Source organism: Tamandua tetradactyla, chromosome 22, assembly GCF_023851605.1.
Source record: "Tamandua tetradactyla isolate mTamTet1 chromosome 22, mTamTet1.pri, whole genome shotgun sequence".
NCBI classification, from domain to species: domain Eukaryota; kingdom Metazoa; phylum Chordata; class Mammalia; order Pilosa; family Myrmecophagidae; genus Tamandua; species Tamandua tetradactyla.
The window spans coordinates 22,545,575-22,573,485 of NC_135348.1; the positions used below are offsets into that span (position 1 = coordinate 22,545,575).

The 27,911-nt window shown below is 36.5% G+C and overlaps 1 protein-coding gene across 6 annotated transcripts in view; it reads right to left on the reverse strand.

The window, feature by feature from the left end:
* SMAD1 (SMAD family member 1) overlaps window positions 1-27,911 on the reverse strand; it is a 77,773-nt gene that overhangs the window by 7,651 nt on the left and 42,211 nt on the right. For all 6 annotated transcript variants that reach the window (XM_077139905.1, XM_077139908.1, XM_077139907.1 and 3 more), the window contains exons 3-5: window positions 12,078-12,335; window positions 9,439-9,555; window positions 5,727-5,948 (exon numbers count right to left, since the gene is read on the reverse strand). In XM_077139905.1, coding sequence (XP_076996020.1) covers window positions 5,727-5,948; window positions 9,439-9,555; window positions 12,078-12,335 — 597 coding nt within the window. The remainder of the gene's footprint in view (window positions 1-5,726; window positions 5,949-9,438; window positions 9,556-12,077; window positions 12,336-27,911) is intronic.

Consider the following 27,911-nt stretch of genomic DNA (forward strand, 5'->3'; position numbering starts at 1 on the left):
CCTGGGTCACTACTTCCTGTTTCTTTATGTTTTACAACCTTTTGTTAAAACCTGTGCATGTTGATATTTTAGAACTTAGACTCAGAGACAATTGTTTCTTAAGCTTGCATTCACTTGGATGTTATGACAGCTTTCCTTGACTGCCTGTAGTGAACCAAAAAAAGAGAAAGGGAAAAAAGAAAACACCTCTCACAGTCGAAGAATGACCTGAACGAGTGCTTCTCTGTCAAGGTTTATCCACACAATGAGTTTAGAGAATAGTTTGAGGCCAAAGCATAAGGTCCTCCCTGATCCTTTCTGTGCAAGAAAGGAAGAGTTTGAGCAGGACTGGAATTTTCAGAAGAATTCCCCTTTGAAGCCATCCGGCCCTGCTTTTCATTGATGGGAGGTTTTCCATTACTGATCCAATCTCTGGTTATTGGGTCTTCTATTTCTCTTGAGTCAGGTCGTTTGTGTTCTTGTAAGAATTTGTCCCTTTCATCTAGTTTCTTGGTGTTCAATTGTTCACAGTATCTTTATAAGTCCTTTTTATTTCAACAAGGTTGGTAATAATGTCCCCTTTTTAAGTTCTGATTTTGTTCATTTGTATCCTCTGTTTTACTTCCTTTGTCAGTCTAGCTAAAAGTTTGTCAATTTTATTGATCTTTTCAAAGAACCAACTTTTGTTTTTGTTGATTCTATGTTTTGTGTGTGTGCTCCATTTCATTTATCTCTGCTCTAATCTTTTGTTGTTTCATTCTTTCTGCATGCTGTAGGTTTAAGTTCGCTTTTCTTTTCCTAGTTCTTCCAGTTTGGAGGTTAGGTCTCAGGTGTAAAGTCCTTTTTTTCCTAAATGTAAACATTTAGAGCTATAAATACGCCTCTCAGCACTGCCTTTGCTGCATTCCACAGGTTTAGTACGTTTGTCTTTTCACTGTCGCTCATCTAGAGATATTTCCTAATTTTACTTGTGATTTCCTCTTTAATCTATTAGTTAAGAATTTGTTGTTTAATTTCCACATATATCTGAAGTTTCCATTTCTCCGTCTATTAGTGCCTTCTTGCTTCATTCCGTTGTGGTCAGAGAATTTACTACGGTATGATTTCAAAATTTTAAATTTATTGTGCCTCGTTTTGTGACCTAACATAAATGGTTTATTCCGGAGAATGACCCGTGCACACTAGAGAGGAATGAGTATTCTGCTGTTATTGGGTGAAGTGTTCCATATATGTGTGTTAGGTCTAGTCGGCTTACATTCAAGTCTTTCATTTCTTTATTGATCTTTTGACTCTACGTTCTATCCATTACTGTAAGTGGTATATCAAAGTTTCCTACTATTAATGTAGAACCATCAAAATTTCTCCCTTCAAATCTGTCAGTATCTGCTTCATATATTTGGGGTTTCTGCTGAGAGGTGCATATCCTGTTGAATTGACCCCTTTATTATCTTTGCCCCTCGCAAATGTTTTTGACTTCAAGTCTGCTTATCTGACAACAGCATACGTACCCCAGTTCTCTTCCAGTCACTACTTGAATGGTGTATTTTTTTCCATCCTTTCATTTTCAACCTATTAGTATCTTTGAATTTAAGGTGAGTCTCGTGCAGAAAGCATATAGTTGGAGCATACTTTCTTATCCATTCTGCCAATATCTGCCTTCTGACAAATGGAGAGTTTAAATCATTTACATTACAAGTCCCTACCTGTAATGGAGGGATTCCTTCTACCATTTTGCTACTTAGCTTATGTAAGCTATTTTGCTCTCAATTTTTCTGTTAATTAATGCCTACTTTAATATGCATTTGTTTTTTTGTGTTGCATCATATTGAGTGCTTTCTTTTTTAAATATCTGTACATATTCCTAATATTTTTGTTGATGTTGTTACCACAGGGTTAAAATTTTACATCCTAAATATATAACAATCATAAGTGCATATGGGAATTATATGAATAATGTATTTCTTTTTTTTTTTCCTTTTTACATGGGCAGGCACCGGGAATCGAACCCGGGTCCTCCGGCATGGCAGGCAAGCATTCTCGCCTGCTGAGCCACTGTGGCCCGCCCTGAATAATGTATTTCTTATTTCTCTTCCCTTTAGTCATCTGCCTTTTAATTTTGCTCATAGTATTTTTTTTTAACCTACAGAACTTTGAAACCTTTAAGTAATTAGATCCCATGTGATCTTTTCATGCTTGGAAACTTTTTACCTCTCTGATTTCTGTCCAAAGAGCAAATATATATTCTTGTAACTATTTATCGGTATTTCTTTTTATTTTTATTCATATTCACCCCATTAAACTATCTGGGTGGATGACATGAGGTCAACGTTTTCCTCACCACCCCAAACCAAAAGCTAATTTTATTATTGCAGGACCATTAGAAGACTCTACTCTAAAACTGTTATGCTTCACTCATCATACATTAAATTTTTATATATACTATAATGTAATTTTAATTTATTCTATTGTCTTTTCTATACACTGATTCAACTGTAGATTTTAATAAATATTTTGTTAACCCTAAAGTCAAAAATTTTTCTTTGCTCTTTTATTTTAAAATTTAGCTATTCTCAAATTGTTTATTCTTCCAGATAATATTCAGAATATATTTTCTACCTATCAAAAAAATTATTGAAATTCAGAAAAGGATTGTTTTAAAACTAGAAATTAAATTAGGAGGAAATGATACTCTTAAATGTTTTCACAATATTAAGTCTAGCTTTAAGGAACATTTATTCACATTTTCTTTTGGTAAAATTTCGTTTCCTTTATGTAATTCTGCCATATTGCTGGCTCAGGGTATTTCCAAGAACGGTATGTTTTCGCTTGCTTGTTGCTATTGGAAATGGGATTTTCCCCTTGATTATATTTCCTAACTGTCAGATTAAAGGAAACTGTCTCACATAATGAAAAAAAAATTCTTTAGAGAGTTCTAAGTCAACAATCATATCACCTGACTTGACACAATGCCCATATATGATACTGGCATAGATGAAGGGAGAAAGGCACTCATACACTTCTGTTACAAATGTGAATTAATAAATGCTTTTGACCCAGTAATTTCACTTTAATTCTATATTGGGTAGAAATGTACTAGCCAGAGCGTGTGGAAAATTTTAAATAATAGCTATCCTAGAATCCTTATTTTTCTTCCTAATTTTTAACAGGACTATCCTGGAGTACAATGGCCTTTAACTACATTTGGGGGAATGGCTAGCTTTAGAACTGCATGAAAAGTATGTCCTTCCTCTTGAAATGTATGCAAAACTGTTTTAATCAATTTTAGGCATTTGCAGACAATAAAAATGCATTTATGATGTTATGAACCTAAATTCTATCGCTTCATCATTAAATTTGATATAAGCTGTTAATTTTTTTCTTTACTCATATTAAGGAAATATCTAGCAATTTCTGGTTTAAGAATTGCTCTTTTTTTTAAGGATTAAATATTAAACTTTATCTCAAATGGCTCTTAAGCACATATTACATAATCTTCTAATTTGCTCCACTGTTCTAATTTCATAGTAGGCCTTATTTTTAAACTTTTAATCTAGAAATATTTTCAAACTTTTAGAAATATTTTAGAAAATATTTAGAAAATATTTTATTTTATTTCAATATTTATTCTATTTCAAACTTTTAGAAAAGTTTGAAATAGAATAAAGACCACGACATAGTCATCTATTAGTATAATTTACTCCACTTGCTTTGCCATTTGCATCTCCCCACCCCAAAATATATAGGTTCTGATGCAGTATTGCTCTATCAATAAATAGCTAAAAAGATCATTTTATAGATATATATAATTTTTTTCCTGAAACAATTAATCATGGCACTTGACCCCAAATGCTTAAGCACATATTTCCTAAGAGTAGAGATACTGTCTTTCATGCCATGGTATAGTTATCAATGCCAATAAATTTAACATTAATATAACACTTTCATCTAATCTATCATTCATGTTACAATTTTGCCTGCTGATTCCAATAATGTCCTCTATAGTATTTTTCTACATCTAGTACAGGATCACGTGCAAAGTCAAATATTATACATCTTGTCAATGTCTCTTTAACCTCTTTTTTTTCACAAGGGCAGGCACCAGGAATCGAACCCGGGTCCTCTGGCATCGCAGGCAAGCATTCCTGCCTGCTGAGCCACTGCGGCCCGCCCACTTTAACCTCTTTTAATGTGAAACATTTCCACAACCCTTCTTTGACATTTGATTCCTTTTAATGGAATATTCCTCATTTTTGTTTTTTTTGATGTTTCATGATTAGATTCAGATTTGTATTCTCAGCTGGAATATTGCATAGGTGATATCTTTCTCAGGGTATCTTATCTGGATATATGATATTCATCAGTTTCTTGTTGGTGATGTTCATTTTGATCTTGCTATGTTAAGACACTAATTTCTCCACTATGTAGTTACTTCTTTTTATTCTTCCTTGCAATTAATAGGCAGTCTGTGGGGAGACATTTTAAGACTGTACATATGTCCTATTTCTCATAAAAAGTTCTCTATTTAGCACACATTGATGATTCTTACCTGATCCTTACTGTGATAGTTGCAAAATGATGATTTTCCAATCCTAACACTCTTCTTACATTTACCAATCAGCTCCGCTGTCATTCACGTATCTATTTATTATTGCTTACTATTGCTTTTCGATGGCTTATAATTCATTACTGTACTTAATTATTTTGGTGTTCAAATTGTCCCAGAGTTGGCCAGTGCAAACTCCAAGTTGGCTCCTGTGACATGCCCCCATTATTTTCATTAGCATTTTTTCACTTTCTGACATAAGAGGATCCAGGCTCATCTTGTGCCTACCTGCCCCAGCCTTGGAGTCTACTACTTCTCCAAGGAGCCCTTGGTCCTTTTAGTGAGAAATGGTGGGAGAGAAGAAGATCTGAGCACTAGATGTACTTATGGCTACTTAGTTCTTGGCCCTTTCAGCAGACAGATCTAGAAACTACAATATATGCACATACACATGCATGTACATATAGACATACGCATGTACATATATATGTGAACATAAGCATGCATATACACATACATACATAAGATTATTAAAATCATGATTTCACACACCTCTTATCCATCTCCATACACTTTAGTTTTTGCCCTCCTCCCTATTTGTATGTCCCTTCTTCCACAGCGAAAAGCCAAGCTCCCAATGACAGGCACACATTTACTCATTTGCTTACTCAAATAACATATCTCAAAGTTTCAGAAATGTTCCATTCACACTTCTACAATAATAAAGTCTACTAAAAACAGTTCAAGATTTGTTTGTAAACCTCCTTCTCACCCCTCATTCTATCCCACTGGGCCAGACTGAGGATATGTAGTCAAATACCATATTCATAAGTTATTTTGGATTAGTATTTTTCTTTTCAATGCATTATGGTATTCATTTGAAATACAATTAGGTTTATTTGTTTATGTTTGCTGTCAATTTTAGGCTGTTAAATCAGTTTTTAACAGGTTATTTTAATCCATAGCAAGACCTGAGATACCTAGTGCCCCAAAAGAGCAAGCTGGTAGAACAGATAAATCACTGACTGTAAAGTGAAGAATTTCCTAATAATACAATTTGGCAAAATAATTACAGATTGTAGCAAGTGAACATTATCTGGTGTTGTTATATACTACTACCTGGCTGTAGAACCAACAGAGTCTGCGCTGCGAGGACAGGGAAACAGCAGATAAACACTGGAAAGAGGTTAAAGTGAAAACTCACCTTTTCCAATATGCCGCCTGGTGTTTTCAATAGTGGAATTGCGGTTAACATTGGATAGCAGCCCAAGACAGAAACGGTTCTTATTGTTGGAAGGATCAGTGAAACCATCCACCAGCACACTTGTGGAGGAGGCATGGAACGCTTCACCCACACGATTGTTGAGCTCATAGTAGACAATAGAGCACCAGTGTTTGGGTTCCTCGTAAGCAACTGCCTGCACATCTGTAAGAAAGAAAATGTTTGTCAACACGGTGAGTGCCTTGGGCTCTCAAAAACTGAAACTGTGTTGTAAACTGGGCTCTGGATCATGGAATGAAGATATGGAAAAGCAATTGCTAATACAATGTATATAACTTATCTACATGTCTAAATCCTATGCTTCTTACTAAGTGTGGCATTCTTCTTCAGTAGGAAACTAATTTTCTCCAATTACTCTCAGATAACTAAAATACCAACTAAGCAAGCACACCAACAGTATTTTCTCAGTCCTGACAATAGGATATTGCTGTTTAATATACAGAAATGGAAAGTATCTTTACCTTGGCACTGACATACCATCTTAAAGAAATGCAACAAGTGGCAACTGAAAAAACAATGGGGGGGGCATTGCTCATAAGTGTACTGAGCATTTGTCAAATTTATAGTTTCAAAACTTAATTTGGGGTGGGCCGCAGTGGCTCAGCAAGCAGTGTTCTCACCTGCCATGTCAGAGACCCGGGTTTGATTTCCAGTGCCTGCCCATGCAAAAAAAAAAAAAAAAAAAATTGGGAAGAGACTGCAACAGAGGATAGGAAATATGCCAAAGGTGCTGGCATAAAAAAGAATTACTTTTTGCAAAGTCTTAGTGTGCCCATGCTTTTTCAGTGCAATGAAAATCAGCTTCTAATTACTGATAGGAAGTTACGCTGCTTCACATTTAAGTTGCCAATAACTATCACAGTTACAGCTTTGCTCCAGTTCTCAAACTAGAAAGAAATCTTGCCAGCTGGCCATTTTTACAGAATGAATCATATCTCTCTCATCCAGATGTCATGCTAACTTCCTTATATTTGCTTTAAGTCATACAGAGCAGGTGTGTTTTGTCTCTCCATTCCCAGAATAGGCCAACAATGGAAATTACCCAACTTTACTGACAGGATGCAGCTTGTTAAGTCAAATCTCTTAAGACTAACAAATCTCCAAAGAGAACATGCTTCTAAACATTTGCAACTAAAAGGTTTTAAAGATAAGTTCCTTCTGTAGTAAAACCTCTTGTACCACTGCCTTACAGGTTCCAGGAATACAAACTATATTTATCCAGCATGCCAATATGTTCTAATATGTGATTTATGAAGTTTTGGGTGTATAATAATAATAAAAAAAAAATGAAAGCGGATCTCCATCAAAAGTTTGGACTATGACACTTAAGGGGGAATTAGCCCTGTGTTCTTAACAACACCTCCACAAATATTAAGATACACTTTACTTTAGAATTCAGTAAAGAAAACAAGCAAAATGATCATTAAAAGATCACACGTATGTTAGTTGTTTCATATGCTTAAGCAAGTGAGTTAAAAGCAAATCAACATCCTTTTCCCTACTTGCTGCTCTTCCACATCAAACTATATTGCAAAGAACAAAATTTTAGGTTTTATCACTGCCAAATCTTTGAAGAAGGCTGTGACATCATTAATAAAAGGCTTTAATCGCTCTCAAGATCGTTCCAGATGTTATTCATCTATGACAGGGGTTCACAAATCTTTTCCGCAAAAGGTCAGATAGTTTTTGTGGGTCTTGTGGTCTCTATCACAACTATTCAACTCTGCTGTTGTTGCACGAAAGCAACCATAGATAATATGTGAATGAATAACATGATTGTATCTACTTTGTTTATAAAAACAGGCAGCAGGATGAATTGGCCAGTGAGCCATAATTTCTTGACCACTGACATAAGAAAACCAGGGTTTCCAGCATGGCAGGCGATAATTCTGCCACTGAGCTACCACCATTGCACTGCCCACACCAAACTTTTTAAGTAAAGATACTTGAAAAAGTATCTTGTGCGGAAAATTTAAAAGCAACTGAAAAGACATGTCCATATCCTGAAATCAGAAAACCAAATTAAGATATCTTTTTTTCACATGGGCAGGCACTGGGAATCAAACCTGGGTCTCTGGCATGGCAGGTGAGAGCTCTGCCTGCTGAGCCACCATGGCCTGCCCGAAATTAAGTTTTGAAACTATAAATTTGACAAATGCTCAGCACAGTTATGAGCAATGCTATACTACTCAAAATTGTATATTCATGCTGTACCTATTCTCTCTCTCAATCTCATTCCCCAAATACAAATTCCAAGATGTGTGAGACAGAGGTTATTTTCCCAGCTAGTCTTTATTTGTTGGTTCATAATCATACGTTTGAGAAGATATTCTAGAGATGATCAGGAACCATCAAATAGAGAGCCAATAAAAAAGATTTTAAAAAATACTCCTTTTGGGGAGTGCAACGGTGGCGCAGTGGCAGAATTCTTCTCTGCTCATACCAAAATATATATATATATATTGCTTTACCAATGGAGCCATTATACACTGAAGGTATATCTCTGGTATAAGACTCAGCTCACTCCCTGATGGAGAGAGGACAGGGAGAGAACTTTCCAAATTATATTGGTGTAGGTGCTAAGAAAAAATACCACATATAAAAATTTATTTATTACTTTGCATATCTAAAAAAGGTTTTTTGAGTTCGTGATCAAATTTTAAGTACTTGAATATTTTAAAAAATATGAGCAACTGTGACAAAGTCTGAGGTATCTCCTATATTAATTAAAAAAAATGAAATAAAACATACTTGGTAATCATACTGCATTTTAACTTCAATTCACATAAACTTTTACTTAAACTGAATGATCCCCACCATGTGTAAAGTGCACCCCTGAAGCACTTTCATCTATGAGGGGTTAGTTTGGAAGAGTTTTATATAACAGTATGATCATGGCTTCTTAAAGACTCTCACATTTATTTACCTGAGGTTCTAAGCTTGCTTAAGCCTACTCCACTCTTCACTACAGACCTGGAAGAGTAAGCCATCTCTCTTCAGTCATTTTCCAAGAAAAACACTGAGCTGGAAGCAAGATCCACCTACACCCTATTCTAGAGGAGGAAAGACATTTTCAGTTCTGCTTCTAAGTTCTTCAGGAGTGAGAACAGGACAAACATGTGCCTCAAATCCTTTTTGCAATAGGTTAAAAAGAAATAAATACTGCAAGAAACAAATGCTATTAGTTTGTTCCAGTTGCAAATCTACAAGACGGAGGCTAAAGAATAGATATAGATGGGGCTTATATGTATCTATCATAATTGCAAAAGATACCTTTGGGAAGCCCAGTTAAATAAACTTCTAATTTTGGAAATTACCCGTGCAAACTTTATTTCAGTATTATGCTCACTGTTCTCAAGACTCCTTTGTCCTGTACTTGAAGATATTCTTCCACGACCAATTCAAAATTACTAAGTGATGAAGATTCAAACAAATGACTACAATTATACTCAAGCCTTTGCTACTTAAGTCAAATGTGTTTGTTCTTTAAATAAAGAATTCTATTGTACTTCTCTTTTGTTTCTTTCTCAGACAGCTACCTTTTTAAAGATAATAAAAATTTGTGAGAGAAACTAAAATTTGTACAGGTTAACTTTAGGTCTAAAAAGGGATAAGGAGCAGCAATTCCTTTTACCTCCTCTGCTGATTTCTGAGGGTAGTGAAGGCGCCATCATGTTCGTGTCCATTGGCTGTGAGCCATCCTGGGTCATGGGGTCTTCAGGAGGCAGGTAAGCAGGTGGGGGTGTATCGGCTACAAAGTTTCAAACAAAAAGGATTTCTTTATCCTTAATAAACACACACACTTGAACGTACATTCTTTTGCGCTGAAATTCTCAAGAGATCGATCAAGCTGCCATCTCAACCTCGCCATGAGAAGACTGGATGCTATAGTCATGATATACAATTCTGAAAATAACTCTCATTCCACAATATCACACAGTCTTCGTGAAAATGCAGTGGAAGGGCAAGTACCACAAGCCAGTTCCAGAAACTGTCTGCCTATCTAGGATTGAGCCATTTTTAAACAATCAGAACAGCATTTAAACATACTTTCATACAATCCATTTTGAGAGGACACCTGCATTTTACGGTTCCACAGGTGGATCGATGCTGCAGGGATGACTTAAGAAAAGGAGTCTCGGGATCTATTGCATCAAATTTATGCACTCTCAGGAATCTAACAATTCAGTTTCATTACAGCTTCTGGTTTATACTTTAAATTTCCATAACTTCAAGCAATTTATTAGGACTACCTTCTTTCCATCTGTTTAAATAATCACCAGTTATTTTTAAATCCCTAGTAACCAAGTAACAGCAAATAAATTCGTTTATCAAAGCAATATTCTATTTCAGAATTTAGATACATGCTTCTTTCTCAAAAGCAAACAGCCAGCTAGGAAATTAGAGGTAAATAAAATGATTTTTACAACAAAGAACACTAGCCTAGATCTGTGTTTTCTTAATGTAAAATAAAGGGTTTGGGTTTCTCGCAGTGATCTTTTATGATCCAAAGTAAGTTCTTTGCTGGCTATTGTAAGCCCATCTAGCATATATGACAGAGGCTTGGAAAAAAATTTTACCATAAGGAATCATGAATAATTTGGACAAGTCCTCTAGACCCAGCCATTGTTTATTACAAATAGTTAACACTGCTTCTTCAGAGGTTCTAAGTGATATCTATGGCTGTCTCTCCAGATGAAACCAAACCAAAAACTTCCACCACCCAGTTGCTAACTAAGTCCCTGATAAGCAGGGAGTCAAAGCACTGAAGCAGGACTACAGGACCTTATCTAGATGCTTTTTTCAACCTTTCTCCAGCTTCTTTTAATCCAGCTTCTTCCCTGTTAGCTTCCCTGCTGATTCTGTTTTATCTCCAGCCAGGAATGAAAACAAGAGCCTCTCTGAGACCAAATCCAACGAACTTCTGCAAAGTAGCTGATGGAAATCATAGGCAAGCTATGGCATAAGTGCCACTGAGAGGGACCAAATAATTACTGGTGGTATTCTACTATTCCCACAGATATCTTTCCCAACTCCTGATAATTTTCTCTTTTCCGTACTTCCTCTATTTGGCCTACGCCTTAAGCACTGACAACCAGGGACAAAGTGTAAATTCAAGCAATAATCTCCAATGTCTTCACTCTTGGGTCCACCCTCAGTTCACCATACTCAAAAGCCGCTCAAAACTAAACTCTTCATCACTAACCTATCCATCATATCCAATGATTTGGGAGAGGGAGGTAGGCAGAAATCACCAGACAATATCAGTATGATTTTTAAACTAATCTGCATCGCTCCCACATCCCAAACAGTTTTGATTAAAATAAGCAAAACACTGCAAAATAAACAGACTTGAAGGGAGGGAGGAAGAGAGGGAGACAGGAGAGAGGGAGGAAGGGAAGCAATGGAAGCAATATCGAGTATGGATCATTTTTTGATTTCTGAGGACACATCAGCTCTGATGTTGAATTCGAATTTACTTCAAAACATTTCAAGCAGTCCAATAAACAAGTATGTCCACCAGCCATTTTTCTTTCTGCAATGTTAATAAATATAAAGTGTATCTTTGCTTAGAGATCTTTCTTGAGGTCTACTGGCAAGAAATTTGGCACTAATTTTTTTCCCTAAGATGTCTGCTTATTAACACATAACTTGAAAAAACAATGTCCTAATTAACCATTTATTTTGACAAACATTACACCATCAGTTAAGTCTAAAAAGGAGGATAATTGGTTTTGGTAAATTTAACAAACAGATAGTTTTCAGTGTTTCTGTTGCAATTCCTTTGTTATCAAAGTATGCTTCTTGGGATTACATCACCATTTAAATGAATTTAATTAAGGGTGTGGGGGATGGTTGGGAGGGAGTGACCCCTTAAGGAATCTTTTCTGAGATGGCACAACCCTGTTTCTCCCACATACAAAAAAAAATGTAGCTTAAGATTGTGCTTCTCATAATAGCAAATGTGCGTGGCACACTATATTTTGCTTCTCTTTTATCAAGAGCAAAAACTGTAACAATTATGCCAGTCCCAGAAAGATCAGCTGTTTCAAACTTTATTCAAGCATCTCTATCTGACAAATAGATAAGAAATTTGCTTACTTGGCTATGACATCTCCTTGCACCGGAAGTCACGTTATAAGAGTACTAGAACTTAGTGCCATATACCAGAGCTTGATAAGCTCTCTCCATTCCAGGCTGACCCAGCGTCTCCTTGAAATTGATAACAGAGTCTTATCTGACCAAAGAACATCACCAAACATTCCAACCTACCTGGCATCTGAAAAGGGCTTCCTGGGTCTGAGCTGGTGGGAGAGTGAGGGTAGGTGCTACTGCTGCTTCCCGGAGAGTTTGGGTAACTGCTGTTAGGTGAATGAGGAAATGGATGGCTGTTGGGTTGCTGGAAAGAATCCGGAAAAGTGGCATTGAGTGGCATGTGAGGCTCATTTTGTCCTAAGTTACGGAACTGAGCTAAGAGGCTATGCTGAGGATTATATTCGCTGTGTCTTGGAACCAGGACTGGAGGAAGAACTGAAAAAAAGAAAAGAAAAAGAGAGACAAAAATGAGAAAGATGAAAACCTATAATCATGTCCCAATAATGCTGAAACACAATCTGTAAGTGACAACTTGTCTGAACCCTGTCCTGCTGCCAATTCAAAAGCACCATTCAAATGAAAAGCCATTTCACACTCAGGAACAAAGAACAAGGATCATTTTAGATCACCGATCAATGAGGACATATGTCTAAGACATGCAGCACTGACAAACTGTCCAGGGAACCTATCCCTAATTTATGTCATTTCTATGGGCAAATGTGCACTTAACATGTAACGCTCATTATCACTTATTCATGAGCTGAAACTGTTTTTACGTTAAAAAAGGGGGGGGGGTGTTGAAGATATTAAAATTCCCCATATGCTATTTCTTAAATTTTGACATAATCCTTCATCAATAAGATTTGCTGATTTCCCTATTTGATCCATTAGAAATAAATCTTATTTATAATAAATGTATTTTCTTTTTAGCAGTGATGAAATATGTCAAACCAAGTCATCGAAAGCATAATTTCTCCTTATGTCTTTCAATAATCATTTGAAATGTTCACCTTGCTTTGTGGAAAGAAAAAAAAACACCAGTAGACAGTAGACTTAGAGACTCCATCGATCCCAATAAAAAAATCTATATTCAAAATAAATACATGCTGGGTGGGCCACAGTAGCTCAGCAGGCAGAGTTCTCGCCTGCCATGCCAGAGACCTGGGTTTCAGTTTCCCGGTGCCTGCCCATGTGAAAAAAACAAATAAATAATAATAATAAAATAAATACATGCAGGCAGTGCAACAGTGGCTCAGTGGCAGAATTCTCGCCTGCCACACTAGGTTTGCTTCCTGGTGGCTGCCCATGTAAAAAAAAAAACAAAAAAACCCCAACAAATGAATACTTGCTATGGAATAGTTCAACGTTTTAAAATTAGCAGTCATGAACATTCTCTTTTACTTTTTGTTGCTGCACCTTAAGCAACAAAAAGAAAAAAACACTTTCTAATTTGTGTTTTATGGTCACCTGTAAGGCCTTAATAATTCTTCTTACTCTTAAAAGAGGGCAAATATTGACCCTAGGCTCCTCCCCACAAATACAATGCCTGACAGCAACTTGAATCAATCTCCCAACTCTTTAGAGGACACCCTGCCCCACATACACAGGCTCTATTTACTGGAGTGCCTGCTTTAATGGTTCCTGCCACCTAACAGAACTTAGAACTAGGGATTTGTTTCCACTACCTGGACATGGGGGTGGTCAGGGGAAAGAACCATCTCTATGAGATAACTGCAGCAGAGGGCAATGCATTTCTGAGCTCCCAGCCCACACTCTGCCTGAGCCTTGCTGCAGTAGCCCAGCCGGGGGTGTGGTGGTGTGGCGCTCAGGTACAGGGCTGGCCTCGCGTACAGCACCAGGGAGACCAAGTAGCTTCTGCAGGTGATAGGGAAGTGAGTGCCGAGTTCAACAAAGCAACACTCTGCAGATGAACTTAAAAAGAAAAAGAACTTATTTCTTGCCTGCGATTACTAAGAAGGGATAGTTTACTCCTGCTGCTATAGGTACAGGTATCTTTTGATAGAGATAATCTTAAAAAATATATTGAGGTATGATATATGTATAGTAAAGGGCACATATCTTCATATAAATGGAATTGTATATATTCTCGCGTCTGACTTGTTTGGTTCCACATCATGTCTGTGATATTCATCCAATGTTATTGTGTGTAGCATCTTATTAATGATTATACTACATTTTATTGTATGAATATATTACAATTTTATCTTTATATTTGGGCTGCTTCCAGTTTGCTTCTAATTTGAAATAATGTCCATCACATTCTGTCCCTGAAGCTGTGGGAAATCAGGCAGGCTCATACATTGCTGGTGATTATGCAAAATGGTACATCCTTTAGAAAGGGAACTTGACAATAACAAAATTAAATACGCATTTATTCTCTCAACCCAGTACTTCTAGGAATCTTCTGAAGATACCTCTCCAACAGTAGCCTGCTATATACACTCTTGTGCACTTTGCCTTTTTCACCTCTGTCCTAGAAATAATTCCATACTTGTTCACAGAGATTGTCGTTTTTTAATTTATTTTTACTTTATTGTGGTAACATATGGCAATACTCAAAATATAGCATATTTGTCATTGCAAGTATACAATTCAATGGCACTACTTACATTTACAATGTTGTGCTAACTCATCACCATTCATTACAAAACATTATTCATCACCCAAAACAAGCTCTGTCTACCTTCAACAATAAATTCCTATTCCCCTACTCGCAATCGCTGGTAACCTCTACTCTTTCTGTCACTGTGAATCTGCTTATTCTAGATTTTTCATATCAGTGGATTCATATACTGTTTGTCCTTTTGTGTCTAGTTTGTATCAGCAAAATGTCTTCAAGGTTCATCTATGCTGTAGCATGTATCAGACTTCATTCCTCTTATGGGTGAATAATATTCCACTGTACGGATATAACCATTCATCGAAATACTAAATTTCGTGGGTATTTAGGTTGTTTCCACTTTTTGACTTATGAATTATGAACATTTGTGTACAAGTTTTTGCATGAAAGTGTATTTTCAATTCTTTTGGATATATACCAAGGAATGGAATGGTTTTATGTTTAACTTCTGAGGGACAGCCAAACTGTTTCCCACAGCAGCTGCACCATTTTACATTCCCACCTGAAATGCACATTTCCACATCCTCACTCACGCTTGTAATTTTCAGGTTTTTCATTAATAGCCATCCCAGTGGGTGTAAAGTGGTGTCTTATTATGGTTTTGATATGCATTTCCTAAGACTAATGTTGTTGAGCATCTTTTCATATACTTACTGGCTATATGAATATCTTCTTAATAGAAATGTCTATTCAAATCTGTTGTCATTGTTTAATTGGGTTGTTCATCTTTTTGCTCATCTGTAGAAGTTCTTTATATATTCTGGATATTAAACACATCAGATTTGTGATTTGCAACTACTTTCCTCATTCATTTTTAGAGCTGGTAGCACCACAGTTTATTCAAACCAATCTCCCACGCCTAGGCATTTAGATAGTTTACAATATTTTATCATTACATATAATACTGCAATAAATACCTTGTACATATATATATTGTATTATTGTTGGAAGTGTATCTTGAGAGTAAATTCCCTGAAGTGAAAACGCCGGGTTGGAAGAGTAAATGTGCATGTAAGTTTGTTATCATCAAATACCTCTTCATAAAGGGTTGAACCAGTTTACATTACTACCAGCAATGTATGAGGCTGCCTGCTTCCTCAGCTCTAGAAGGAGCTTTTCCTTTTTTTTTAACTTTTTTTTACTGTATAGTATAACATATATACAAAACAAAGAAATAAAAAAGCACTAGTTTTCAAAGCACTCCTCAACAAGCACTCACAGGACAGACCCCAGAGTTTGTCATGGGCCACTACACGCTCCTCTCATATTTTTCCTTCTAGCTGCTCCAGAATATAGGAGGCTAGAGGGCTTAAATCCTTTCTCATAATCACAGTCAACTTTCTTTCCTTCTAGAAGAAGCTTTTTTTTTTTAATACTATGATGGGTAAGAAATGGTGTTTGGGTGTCATTTATGTTTATGTCTTTCCAGGGTGGAAGATGATTCTCTCTTCATTCGAGAGGATGTTTTCCTATTCTTTTGTGAAATGTCTGCTTGTGACTTTTGCCCATTTTTAGTCTTTTTCAGCCCTCATTTTTAAAAAATTAGAAATATTAGAGTTGTGATATATGTTACAATGATCACAATCTGTCATTTGTTTTCTGCCTGTGCTTAAATCAAAAGTTTTTAAAAAAATTTGTTGGTAGTGAGATTTGTCAATCTTTTCTTTTGCTGCATATGGAGTTTGAAAGCCTTGCTCTACGCTGATAACCAAAGGAGGAATTCACCCCCCACATTCTTCTAGTCCATATAAAGCTTCATATTTACTTTAGATCTCTGCAATTTAATTCATGGTATGAGGAATGGATCTAATTTTATCTTTTTCCAAATGGTTAGCCAGTTGCCCCAACACCACTTATTAAAAAGCCCATCTTTGTCCCCGTGGTTGATAATACCACTATTCTCATAAAGTACCATATATATTTGGGTCTATTTCTAGACATTCCATTCTATTCCATTCCATTCTATTCTGGTCTGTGCACCAGTATCACTGTTTTAATTATAGAGGATTTGCAGTATGTTTCAAAATCTGGGAGGGATATTGCCTCTCACAGTATGCCTTTTCAGTTTTCACATCTATTCTTGCATGTTTATTTTCCCATATGAATTTTAGCATCAACTTGTGGACCTCCAGAAAAAAAGTTATTGGTACTTTACTGGACTCGCACAATATTTATAAAGTAACTTAGGAAAAATGAATATCTTGATGATGTTGAAATACCCTATTTAAGAACTAGGAAGATCGTTTCATTATTCTACTTTTGTGTCTTTCAGGAGTATTCTATAATCATCTTCATTTAAGTTTTGTGCACTTATTGATACATTTATTAAGTAAGGTCAACCCTCATTATTTGCAGATTCTTTATTTGTAAAATCTCCTTCTTGTTGAAATTTATTTTATAACCCCCAAATCAGCACTTGCAGTGCTTCTGTGGTCATGTGCAGACATGCAGAGTGGTGACAGGTTTCGGTCAACTGGTGGGCACATTCCCAACTGAGGTTGAACAAGGCAAGTTCTGCTTTCTTTGTTTCAGGGCTCATGCTTTAAACAAGTGAGCCTTCTGAAGTATATTTGGTGCCATACTTTTACAGTTTTTGTACTTTTTGTTAATGATTTCACTATTTAAAATGGCCCCCAAGCACAGTTCTGAAGAGCTGCCTAGTGTTCCTAAATGCAAGAAAGCAGGCTGTGATGTGCCTTATGGAGAAAATATGTGTGTAAGATTAGCTTCATTCAGGCATGAGTTATATATGGTGCTGTTGGCCCTGAGCTCAATGTTGGTCAATCAACAGTATATATTAAATAAGGTGTCATGAAATAGAAACACATGAAACAAGGTTACATATGGATCAAGTGATGAAATGTTGTGACTACAGGCTCATAAGAACCTAGCCCTGTGTTTCCCCAGAACAACAAATAGTACACGACTCACTAATCTAGTGATCATGGAGCCTTTACAAAACATAACCAACGTGAATAATAAGAATAAACTGCATTTTCTCTTTGTTCTTGTTATTTTAAATGGGGTTTTCTCTTCAATTTTATCTTCTAACTGGCTAATAGATATATATGAAAGTTATTAATTTTCACATGTAATTTTTCTATCTGACCACCTGGCTGAATTCTTTTGAGTTAGTTTTAACATCGACTTCACAGAATTCTCCAGGTATATGATCATAGCAACAAGTAGGCAGCTTTACCTTTTCCTTTCAAACTGTTTTCTCCTGTCTAATTGCATTGACTAACAGAGCCTGTATAACATTAAAAACTAGTTGAGATAGCAGATTTTTTTTTACTTATTTTTGACCTTGACGGGAAATCTAATGTTTCTCCATTAAGGAAGATGCTGACTTTATGACTGAGGCTTAATATACAAATTACGTTAAAGAAATATATACATATTATATACTCCATTCAATATGAGTATTTTTATTACAAATGGGTATTTGTTTAGTCGGAGGATTTTTAGCATTTCTGGAAATATTATTATAATTTTTAGACCTATTAATTTGGTAAATTATCCTTGCACTCTTGGCATACCTTCTAGTTGGTCAGGATGTACTGTTATATTAATTTGGTGTTAGAATCTAGTTACTAATATTTTACTTAGGATCTTTACATCAAAATTCATAAATGATGGTCTATAATTTTCTTTTCATATATGTGGTATTGGGATTTGGTAGCTAAGTTGTACTTCTCTATTTCCTTCATAAGCATTTCTATTCTGAAGTAATTTATGTTTCTAGACAGTCTCTAAATGTCTGGTAGAATGCCCCTGTGAAATCATCAAGGCTTGGTGTTTTCTGTGGACTAAGTTCTTCGATAACTTTCTCTATTTCTTCTACGGAAACTCATTTGTTTAAGCTTATCTCTACTAGGGCTAATTATGGAAATTATACCTTTTCTAGAAAATTATCCATTTCATCTAGTTTTCAAATTTATTTGCATAAAGGTATGCAAAGTGATCTTATAATAAAATTTTTTCCTTTGTATTAAGTTACTTCCCTCGTTTCTTGTTTTGTTTTGTATACTTTTGCTTTCTTACCACCACCTTTTGTTTTCCTTTGTTAAGTTATCTGGTGATTGCTTTTTTTTTTCCCTTCAAAGAACCATGATCTGAATGTATTGATTTGATATGCTGTTTTTCTGCCCCCTACCTCATTATTCTCTCCTTTTATCTTAATCTTCTTCCATACAAATATATATATATTTAGTTTACTTTGTTGTTATTTTCCTAGGTGTTTATAATAAAAAATAAATTTTATTTTCATTTTATCATTTTTATTGATATAAGTGTCAAAGGCTACGAGTTTTCCACTGATTACTGGTTTAAATGTATCCCAGAGATTCTGAAATACATATGTTTTGCGACCATTATTTCCCAGAAATTGTGTAACTTTTTATTATATTTCCCTACATCCTTTAATATAAATTTATAAAATGGCCAGAGATTATTTGCTTTAAATTTCTAGTTTTATGGTATTTTGATAAAAATGTTCCACTGAAATATTTCTACTTTATGGAACTTGATGTTTTCTTTGTTTTCTATGGATAGCTTTTTGTAAATTTTCCTGGTACACTGGAACAGAGGTATATTCTATGTTATTATACATATTCAATATATATTCCTAAGCACTACCTTACTGATAATATTGCTTAGGTCTCCTATAGGAGGGGTCAGCAAACATTTCCTGTAAGTACCTGATAGTAAATAGTTTTTGGCTTTGTAGGCCATATATGGTCTCTGTCACAACTATTCGTTTTGATATTGTAGCGAGAAAGTACCACAGACAATAGATAAACAAATAAATGTGGTTGTGGTCCATAAAACATTTACAAAAACAGACAGCAGACTGGATTTGGCCTATGGGACAGATTTTGCCAATATCTATCTGATATCATTACTTATATTTTTTCCACATGGTCTGACTTGTATATAGACTGGTGTGCTAAAGCTCCTATGACTGTGCTTCTATTTGTTTTTCCTGACATAACCTGTAGTTTCTGCTTTATATACGGTTGCTGTGTTGCTTTGTGCATCGTCATTATAACATGTCCTTCTTTGTTTCCATGCCTTTCGGCCCAAGTTCTATTTTGTTTTCTATCAGAATCATACCTCCTACTTTCTTTTTGCTTCCATTTTTCTGGTATACCTTACTTACATCCTTTATTTTTAGACTTTTTAATCACTTTCTTGGGGATACAGGTCTCCCAAATCTATCATGGGGTTGAGAGTTTTGCCTTATCAGCCAATATGAAAATCTTTTGCCTTTAACAGATGAGAATATGCTTGGTCTCAACTCTTACATTATTTTACAGTAGCTGGGTATATTTATTGTGTTTCTCCATGTGATGGAACTTTACTTTGTTTCCTAAATTTCTTAAAGATAACTTTGTATTTCTGTTCTACGGTTATTTTTATATCTGTACAAAATTTGGGGTATCTTCAATTTCCATTTTTTTCCTTAACCTAATACTATCTGGTTTGCCAGTATTAAGTGGTGTCCTTTGACTCCCATTTATGACTTACACAGCAATCAATGATCTTATTGTACTTTCCCTTTCCTCTACTGCTTCTATACCAGTTTTGCAGTTGTACTCTTTCTACTATGTTACAACATGTATGCCTACAAATGATTCTTTCACCCATCTCCCCATTTCTATTTTAGCTTTACCTCCAATTAAATATAACAGTTGTTCATCATCAGTCCTTTTGCCAAAGTTCTCCAGTTGTCTCACAGTTCAATAAAGCTTTGTCAGCACATTCCTCCATATGAGCTCACTGAACAGTATTTCCCAAGTTATTGCACATTTAAAAGGTTTCTTTATACCCCTGAAGGGCAGCTTGGTTTGCATTTAATTTTCTTAAGTGTCTGGAAAACACTTTTATGCTGCTGCCTATTTCTGTATGATGCTTTTCAAAAGTCTGATTCCAGCCTCACTGTCTTTTTCTTTGTAAGTAGTATGTTCTTTTTGCTTGAAAGCTGTTTGTTTGTCTTTAAAGTCTAACAGTTTACCAGGGTTTGCCTCGGAGTTGACTACTCTTAATTCAGGTGATTTTTTTCAAGTTCTTGGTGGGTGCTTTCAAGATGTACATCTAGGTTTTCTCTTATTCTTAGAAAGTTTTCTTCACTTAAAATTTTCAATATTAGTCCCGTTCTACTGTCTCCTACCTACCTTCCCCATACCCCACCCCTACGAGGGACCTGGGAGCTCTAATCATACATATATTGGATTTTCTTTACCTGCCTTCCATTCCATCCACTGTCTCTGACCCTTTAAACTTCATTATCTCCTTTTTATTCTCTATTTGTTTTCCTGTCTTTCTTAAATGAACCTTATTAAATTTTAATACAACGCTATCTCCCTCCAACACATTGTATCTTTTATTTCTGAAATTATTTGGTCTTTACAATTTTTTCCCCGAGTTCCATTGGTTCTTACAATTTTTTCTGTTTCTGAATTTCTGATTTTCCCCAAATATTTGTTTGAGGTTATTTCATCTACTTATAAGTATTGTCTTACACTTAACACATTCAGGCCACAGAATGGAAGCCAAGTATACATCTGATAAATGTCTTGTGTCCTGAATGTATATAAGAACCCTATAAACTCATGAATAAAAACCAAAAAAAAAACCTAATTAAAATAGGCAAAAGACAGACAGACCATTCACCAAAAACGGAACAAAGCTGAAAAATAAGTGTGTCAAAAGATGCTCAACTTTATAAGATCTAAGGAAACTACTAATTTAAGATTGATAGTACTTTCGCAGGACATTTAGGACGGGTGCAGGAGGGGTCAATCATCTTAGCAGAACTCATTGTTCTTCCTTCATTGGGGTGAAATACTAATGGATTAGTTTGAAAGATAGGTTCTGTGACTCCAGAATGTTCTTGAAAATATAAGTGATTGAACTCTAAATGGTATAATTTATTTCCTCTTAACTTTACTGTCAAAATAATTTCCTGTAAACTTTACGGGATTTTTATATGTAATGCAATCTTTCATTAACATGTTATTTCCTTCTGGAAGGAGCTGCTTCTCAGTTTCAAAATATCACGTGCTACTTCTAATTTTAATAACTGATTATTGTCTCTGTCATCATTAACCTACCTCCATGGAACAAATATCTATAATTTAGCTCATTAAAATTATGTTTTTTCCCTGTGTTAAACAAACAAACAAAAAGGTCACAGTCATTACTGAAATGCAAATTAAAAGTATAATGATGTACTGATACACACTTAAAAGGGTATTTAAAATTAAAAGGACTAACTATACCAAGTGGTGATTAGGAATGCTGAGCAACAGAGATTCTCCTATACTGCTGTGGGAACATAGAGAGGTAGAACCACTTTGGAAAACATTTTGACAGATTCTTATAAAGTTAAACATATACCTACAATATGACGAAGCCATTTCAGTTCCAGGTATTTACCCAATAGAAATAAAAAATATGCCCATACAAAGAACTTGTATATTTTACTTGTGATAGCCAAAAACTGGAAACAAGCAAAATGTCAACCAACAGATGAATGAATAAAAAAATGTTGGTATAGCCATACCATGGAATACTACTCAGCAATAAAAAGGAGTGAAACATTGATTTGTGTAACAACATAGATGACTCTCAACATAATTATGCTGAGAAGCCAGAAGAAAGAAAAATGCACATTGCAGATTCCACGTATATAAAATCTAGAATACGCAAACTAATCTATAGTGACAGAAAGCAGATTAGTAGTTGCCTGGGGTAAGGTGGGGGAGACTAGAAAAAGGGGTTACAAAGGTGCACAAATAAACTTTTGGGGTGATGAGTATGCCCAGTATCTTGATTGTGGTGGTGCTTTCCAAGTGTACACATATATCAAAACACCAAACTATACATTTTAAATATATATATTATTCTATGCCAATTATCTCTCAATGAAGCTGTTCAAAAAACAAATGCAAGGGAGCAATTTTAATTGCCTTTACAAAGTGAAACAATGGCTAAAATTTTCTATTATCCATTCTGCTTCCACTCTCATCTTCAAGGTTTGGGAACCATTACTCCAGGCTCTCATTAGTACTATATTCTCGACTAAACTAACTCCCAATTTAGAATCCACATCCAGGAATGGAATTCCAGTTGACTATCACAGATACACCACCTCTTACAAAGAAAACCAACCCAAAATCTCAAAAGTGAAGAGCTGAAAGGAAGCCTTATATTAAAGTGGTGATAACAATTAAGACATGCATTGTCTTAAACGAGCCATTAGAGTTAATGAGCAGAACTGCAAGGTTAAAAAACACAGATAGTGGGTGCATGGGTAGTTCACTTGTTAGAATGCCCGCTTTTCATGCCGGAGACCCGGATTCTATTCCAGGACCATACACACCAAAAATTGAAAAAATAAAAATAATTAATTAAAGATATCCCACATGCTCCTAGAAAAGACTTCTCTGTAAAATTTACCTAATGTCCAATCTACTCCTTTACAAATAACTGTAATCAGTGCTTCAAATGCACTTAAATTATCCTCAGAATGTCTCTCAGAGACACTTTTCCACTTTTTGCAACATTTCACATCAACGTAAACCTTAGTGACAGAAGAGGGTGAATTCCTGCCAAAGGAGCCTCTGGGGTCCTAGCAGCTCCGCTGGAATTATGAAATTACACTGAAACTTTGCTTTATCCTACAAACTCATATACAATTTAAGATCTACTTCTCATTAGGTATCAAAGGTAAAAGTAATACTTTTGGGTGCATGGGTTGTTCAGTGGTAGAATGCTCACCTTTCATACAGGAGACCTGGGTTCTATTCCCAGAGCATGAATTCCCCCCAAAACAAACAAACAAACAAACAAAAGCAATACTTTAAATTACTTACAATGAAGTAAAAAAATGTTCCAGGAAGATATGCCATTACATCTATAGCTTTGAGTACCCAGAACAGCACACTGTGATGGGGAGATGGCAGGGCCCTAGTTTGAAATGTGTGGACTGCCTATTTATGCAGTTTTGCATACAATTCCAACAAGTTATGAATTTCCCAGCAAAACTACAGTAAAAAGTGACTGGTAACATCAAGGAGGGGGAGAGAGTGAAGATAAAAAAAGGAGACTCAAGAACTAAGATTATTTATGTAGATGTCAGGAGATGCTCATCAATTGATTATTAAGTGATCACCATATTCAGCAAAATTTACATCAAATTCACTTCCACACGAATACTTACTATGAGCCTGAAAGCACACAGGGTACATTACACAACTTTACAGATGTGAGTACTTAAGGAAATAACTTTCTCACCTAAGGGCACATACAAAGTGTCAAAATCAGAATTCAAAAAAAGGCGATACGCATGTACTCAACCACTCAACCACTGTGCTTTACTGCCTCACGAGCAACTTAAAGTTTTAAGGACTCTCAATTAAAGGTAGAAAACTCCAGTGTAACTTCATAAGCTGAGTTATGAGCAGTACCTACCTCCCTGAGGATGCATAAGAAATGAACCATTATCAAATTAGATGTGTAAAGCTAGAAGATTTTATAAGTAGGTATGTATGTGTCCCGGCTTGCCTGGGACAGTGCTGATTTAGGCCTGTTGTCTGATGCAGAAATAATGTGACCCTTTCCCTCTCAAAGGTGTCCTTGTTCAGACAATAGATTACAGGGTTCTCCGAACTATACGTAACAACTACTTTCGGAGAGGAAAGAAACAGTCTTGAACAGCTGCCAGTCCTAGAAAGAGGTATTACCCTAAAAAAGAGACACATGGAAGCTGGTTAGAGAGTTCAGCCTACAGAGACATGTGCTACTCTAAAACAAACCCAGGAGCCTCTCGCCTGTGTGGAATCCTAAAGGCCAACGCTGTGGCCCCTTCCATTTGCCTTCTTCCCCCAGTTCTCGCTCTCATTTCAGCAATATTTCGGGTAAGGAATAATGAAGATATCTATTTTCTATTGGGGGGGAGGAACATCCAAAACAATGATTCATGTTTAAAATATTTTTGTAACATCTTTTCTGTGTAATTGCTATTTCGTGGGTGAGAGGTGAATTAATCAGTTGAAAAAATTAGGATGTGCAAGATCTAGACCTGACTCAAGTCAGAAAAAGGAAGGGGGAGAAGGGGGAGGGTATCTTCTTCTTACTTTTTCTGTATTTCAGGCTCTTTTGATTTTATGGGAAAAATAGAAATATGGGAGCACCGAGTCTTCTGGGAAGCCATTTTGTTTGATGTAGTCATAAGGTCATTCTTACGTGAGGCAAAAAATAACTAAAGTTTGGGGGCCTCTCTTTAAAGGTTACTCCTACTGGTTAATTTGAATGAAAAGAATCTCCTTTGAGAAGGGAGCCCAACGTTAACACTTGTCTTTCCCCTCAAGGCTGTATGTGATTTGAGACATTTACAAATTGGACTGCATTTGTGTCATTCCATATTCCAGGAATTCTAGCCCTGGTAAACCTGGGTTGGTTTTGCACCTTCACTCTGCCCAGGGGGAGAAAAAGTTCCCAGGGGATGCGATGTCTTTGAATGGAAGAAAGCATCTTCCCTTCTTTTCCCGACCTTTTTTTCAGACTATGTATTTCTTTGGGCTAAACAATAAAATCCCTTTTCCAGGCAACAAGGAAACCAAACTAAGAGGAAGCAAGAGTTTCAGGAGTTATTTGTGATTCGACTGGAGCCAGCTTTTCTGCATTGCCTTAGCATGAGGAAAAGGAATGAAAAAAGAAACAGTAAAAATTTGGAAAGGGGCTGAACTCTGAAAAGCATTCCAGTACACCCTCTCCAGACTCGTGAGTTTGTACTCAAGCTGTATTTGAAGTACGGCTTGAAATTTCTATCACCGAGTCATCGGGGGGTAACAGTTCAGAGATGTGACTAATGCTGGGTCCCCATCTGGGTGCGGTCTTGCCATATGTGCACAAAAAGGAAGCGGAGTTGAGTTGTGTCTGTAACACGTGAGTGTCTGAAGGCCAGACCCTTGCCTACGTTTATCCATAGGTAGAATGTCAAAAAAGCTGGCTGTTACCGGGAGGCACATAAAAGCTTTCTAGCTCTGAGGAGTTGGAGAAGACACTTAGGGTAAGAGTCTAGACAATCTAAGGTCTAGTCCTCGCTATGGTAACTACCTCTGTGACCTTGAGCATGTCACTTAACTTCTCAGGATTTCAGTTTCCTCACTCAAAGGGATAAGGACCCTGACCTTCAAAGGGCCTTCCAGCTATAAATTCTCTGCCTGATAAGAATCCTGCTTTATGTACATGTGGAGTTTTGCAATGTACACGGCTCAGTCACAAACAGCATCTCGGATGGGTCTTAGGACATTTCAGTGAGGTCACCTAAGAGCAAGGAGATGGCCCACGATCAGTTAAAGAATGGCCCAGGAGGGGTCCAGCTGCAGCAATTCTCACTGGAAAACAGGGGTGGGGGTGGGGGTGGGAGTGGGAACAGTGGCCAAGCTGTCAAAGCAGCTGTGCTGCATATAATAGCCATACTAGACAGATGTCCCTCATGTCCCAGACAGGTGTGAAAGGCTGTGTGGACAGTGACCTTTTAATAGAAACATTTCAAGAAGGAGAAGGTTAACAGTACCTGCATTTATGAAATAAAATTCCTTAACTGTATTAGTTAGGGTTCTCTAGAGAAACAGAATCAACAGGGAACACTTGCAAATATAAAATTTATGAAAGCGTCTCACGTGACCGTAGGAATGCAGAGTCCAAAATCCACAGGGCAGGCTGCGAAGCCGATGACTCCAATGGATGGCCTGGATGAACTCCACAGGAGAGGCTCACCAGCCAAAGCAGGAATGGAACCTGTCTCCTCTGAGTCCTCCTTAAAAGGCTTCCCATGATTGGATTTAGCATCACTAATTGCAGAAGACACTCCCCTTTGGCTGATTACAAATGGAATCAGCTGTGGATGTAGCTGACGTGATCATGACCTAATCCTATGAAATGGCCTCATTGCAACAGACAGGCCAGCACTTGCCCAATCAGATAAACGGCTACCACAACTTGGCCGAGTTGACACTCATCCCTAACCATGACACTTACCTTGGGATATGTCATGGAAACTTTACACTGAAGAAAAGGTTCTCAGAACTTTATCAAGATTCTATTTTAATGACATTACCATATAGGCAAAACCCATGAGTGCTGACACTTCACCTTTTTGTTTATTTGCTTACTGGTGGTGAGGTGATGATAGTAGGGAAGGTTTGAAATAATATTAGCTGACAGTCACTGGGCACTTTACATACGTCCACCAAATACTGATCACAAGCAAGTGTGCTGTGCAGGACACTGTCTCTGCCACACGGAGTTTATATCATCAACTCCTCCAAAGGGTTTCCACTTCACTGATGGGGAGTAGGACTCCAGTTAACCAAGCCACACCTCCGAGGTTACACTGCAGCTAAGATGAAAGCCAGGATTTGGATCAAGTTCTGCTCATAACCACCAGACTACATTTTTAAGACTGTAAAGCTGTGGAAGGAAATCGTGGAAGCTGATTTTTAAATTCCTTTTCCATTCTTCTGTCTGCCTATGCGGGAAATATATTCTTAAAAGTTCAGATATGTTTCTCTAAAAGTAGCAACATTTATGATGAGTATTTACTTTCTAAGCAATACTGTTGGTATTGATTACTCCTGAGTATAAATATGTTAATAGAAGACACATGTGAACACAATTCGAATGCCAAGTAGAGAAATGAACTGTATTCAATAACAACATCCTTAAGTTTAAAAAAAAATTAACTAATTTTACTTAACTTAAATCGGCTTCTGAGAACCCAACTTCCTATATAACTCCAGGCCAGTGATTCTCTCTAGTTTTTCGTTTCGTTTTTTGATATATCATGGGTTATTTCCTTAAAACCTCTTACCTGTGAGACAATGTACCCACAGTAAATCTTTTCTGAGCATCATGACCGAGTCCAGCTTACTGCCCTAAACTCATCTTTTGCAGTAACTCTCTCACCACAATTGTCACCCAACTCTACTGACCCTCTTGTGGTTTCCATCTGTTAGTTTGATGCTTCTGCACCTTTGCTCACTTCAACACATTTTCAAGTCTCAGTTCTGATATTATCTCCTTTATGGAGTCTTTTCTGAGCTTCCTACCCACCCCCAGGAGAAATGAATTCCTCTCTCCCTTGTGCCGCACAGTGGCCTAAAATGATTCCATCGTAGCATCTGTAAGCTTTCACTGCTTATCTGATTTCACCTTATCACACCATAAGCCCCGTGGGAGTAGAAGTAGGTTTTAGTTCTTCTGTACCTTCTAGTGCTGGGCACATTAACAAACGTTATTTTTTTTTCAATTAATTTTTTTCTATGAATTATATTACCATTCCTGGATCTTTTATTATG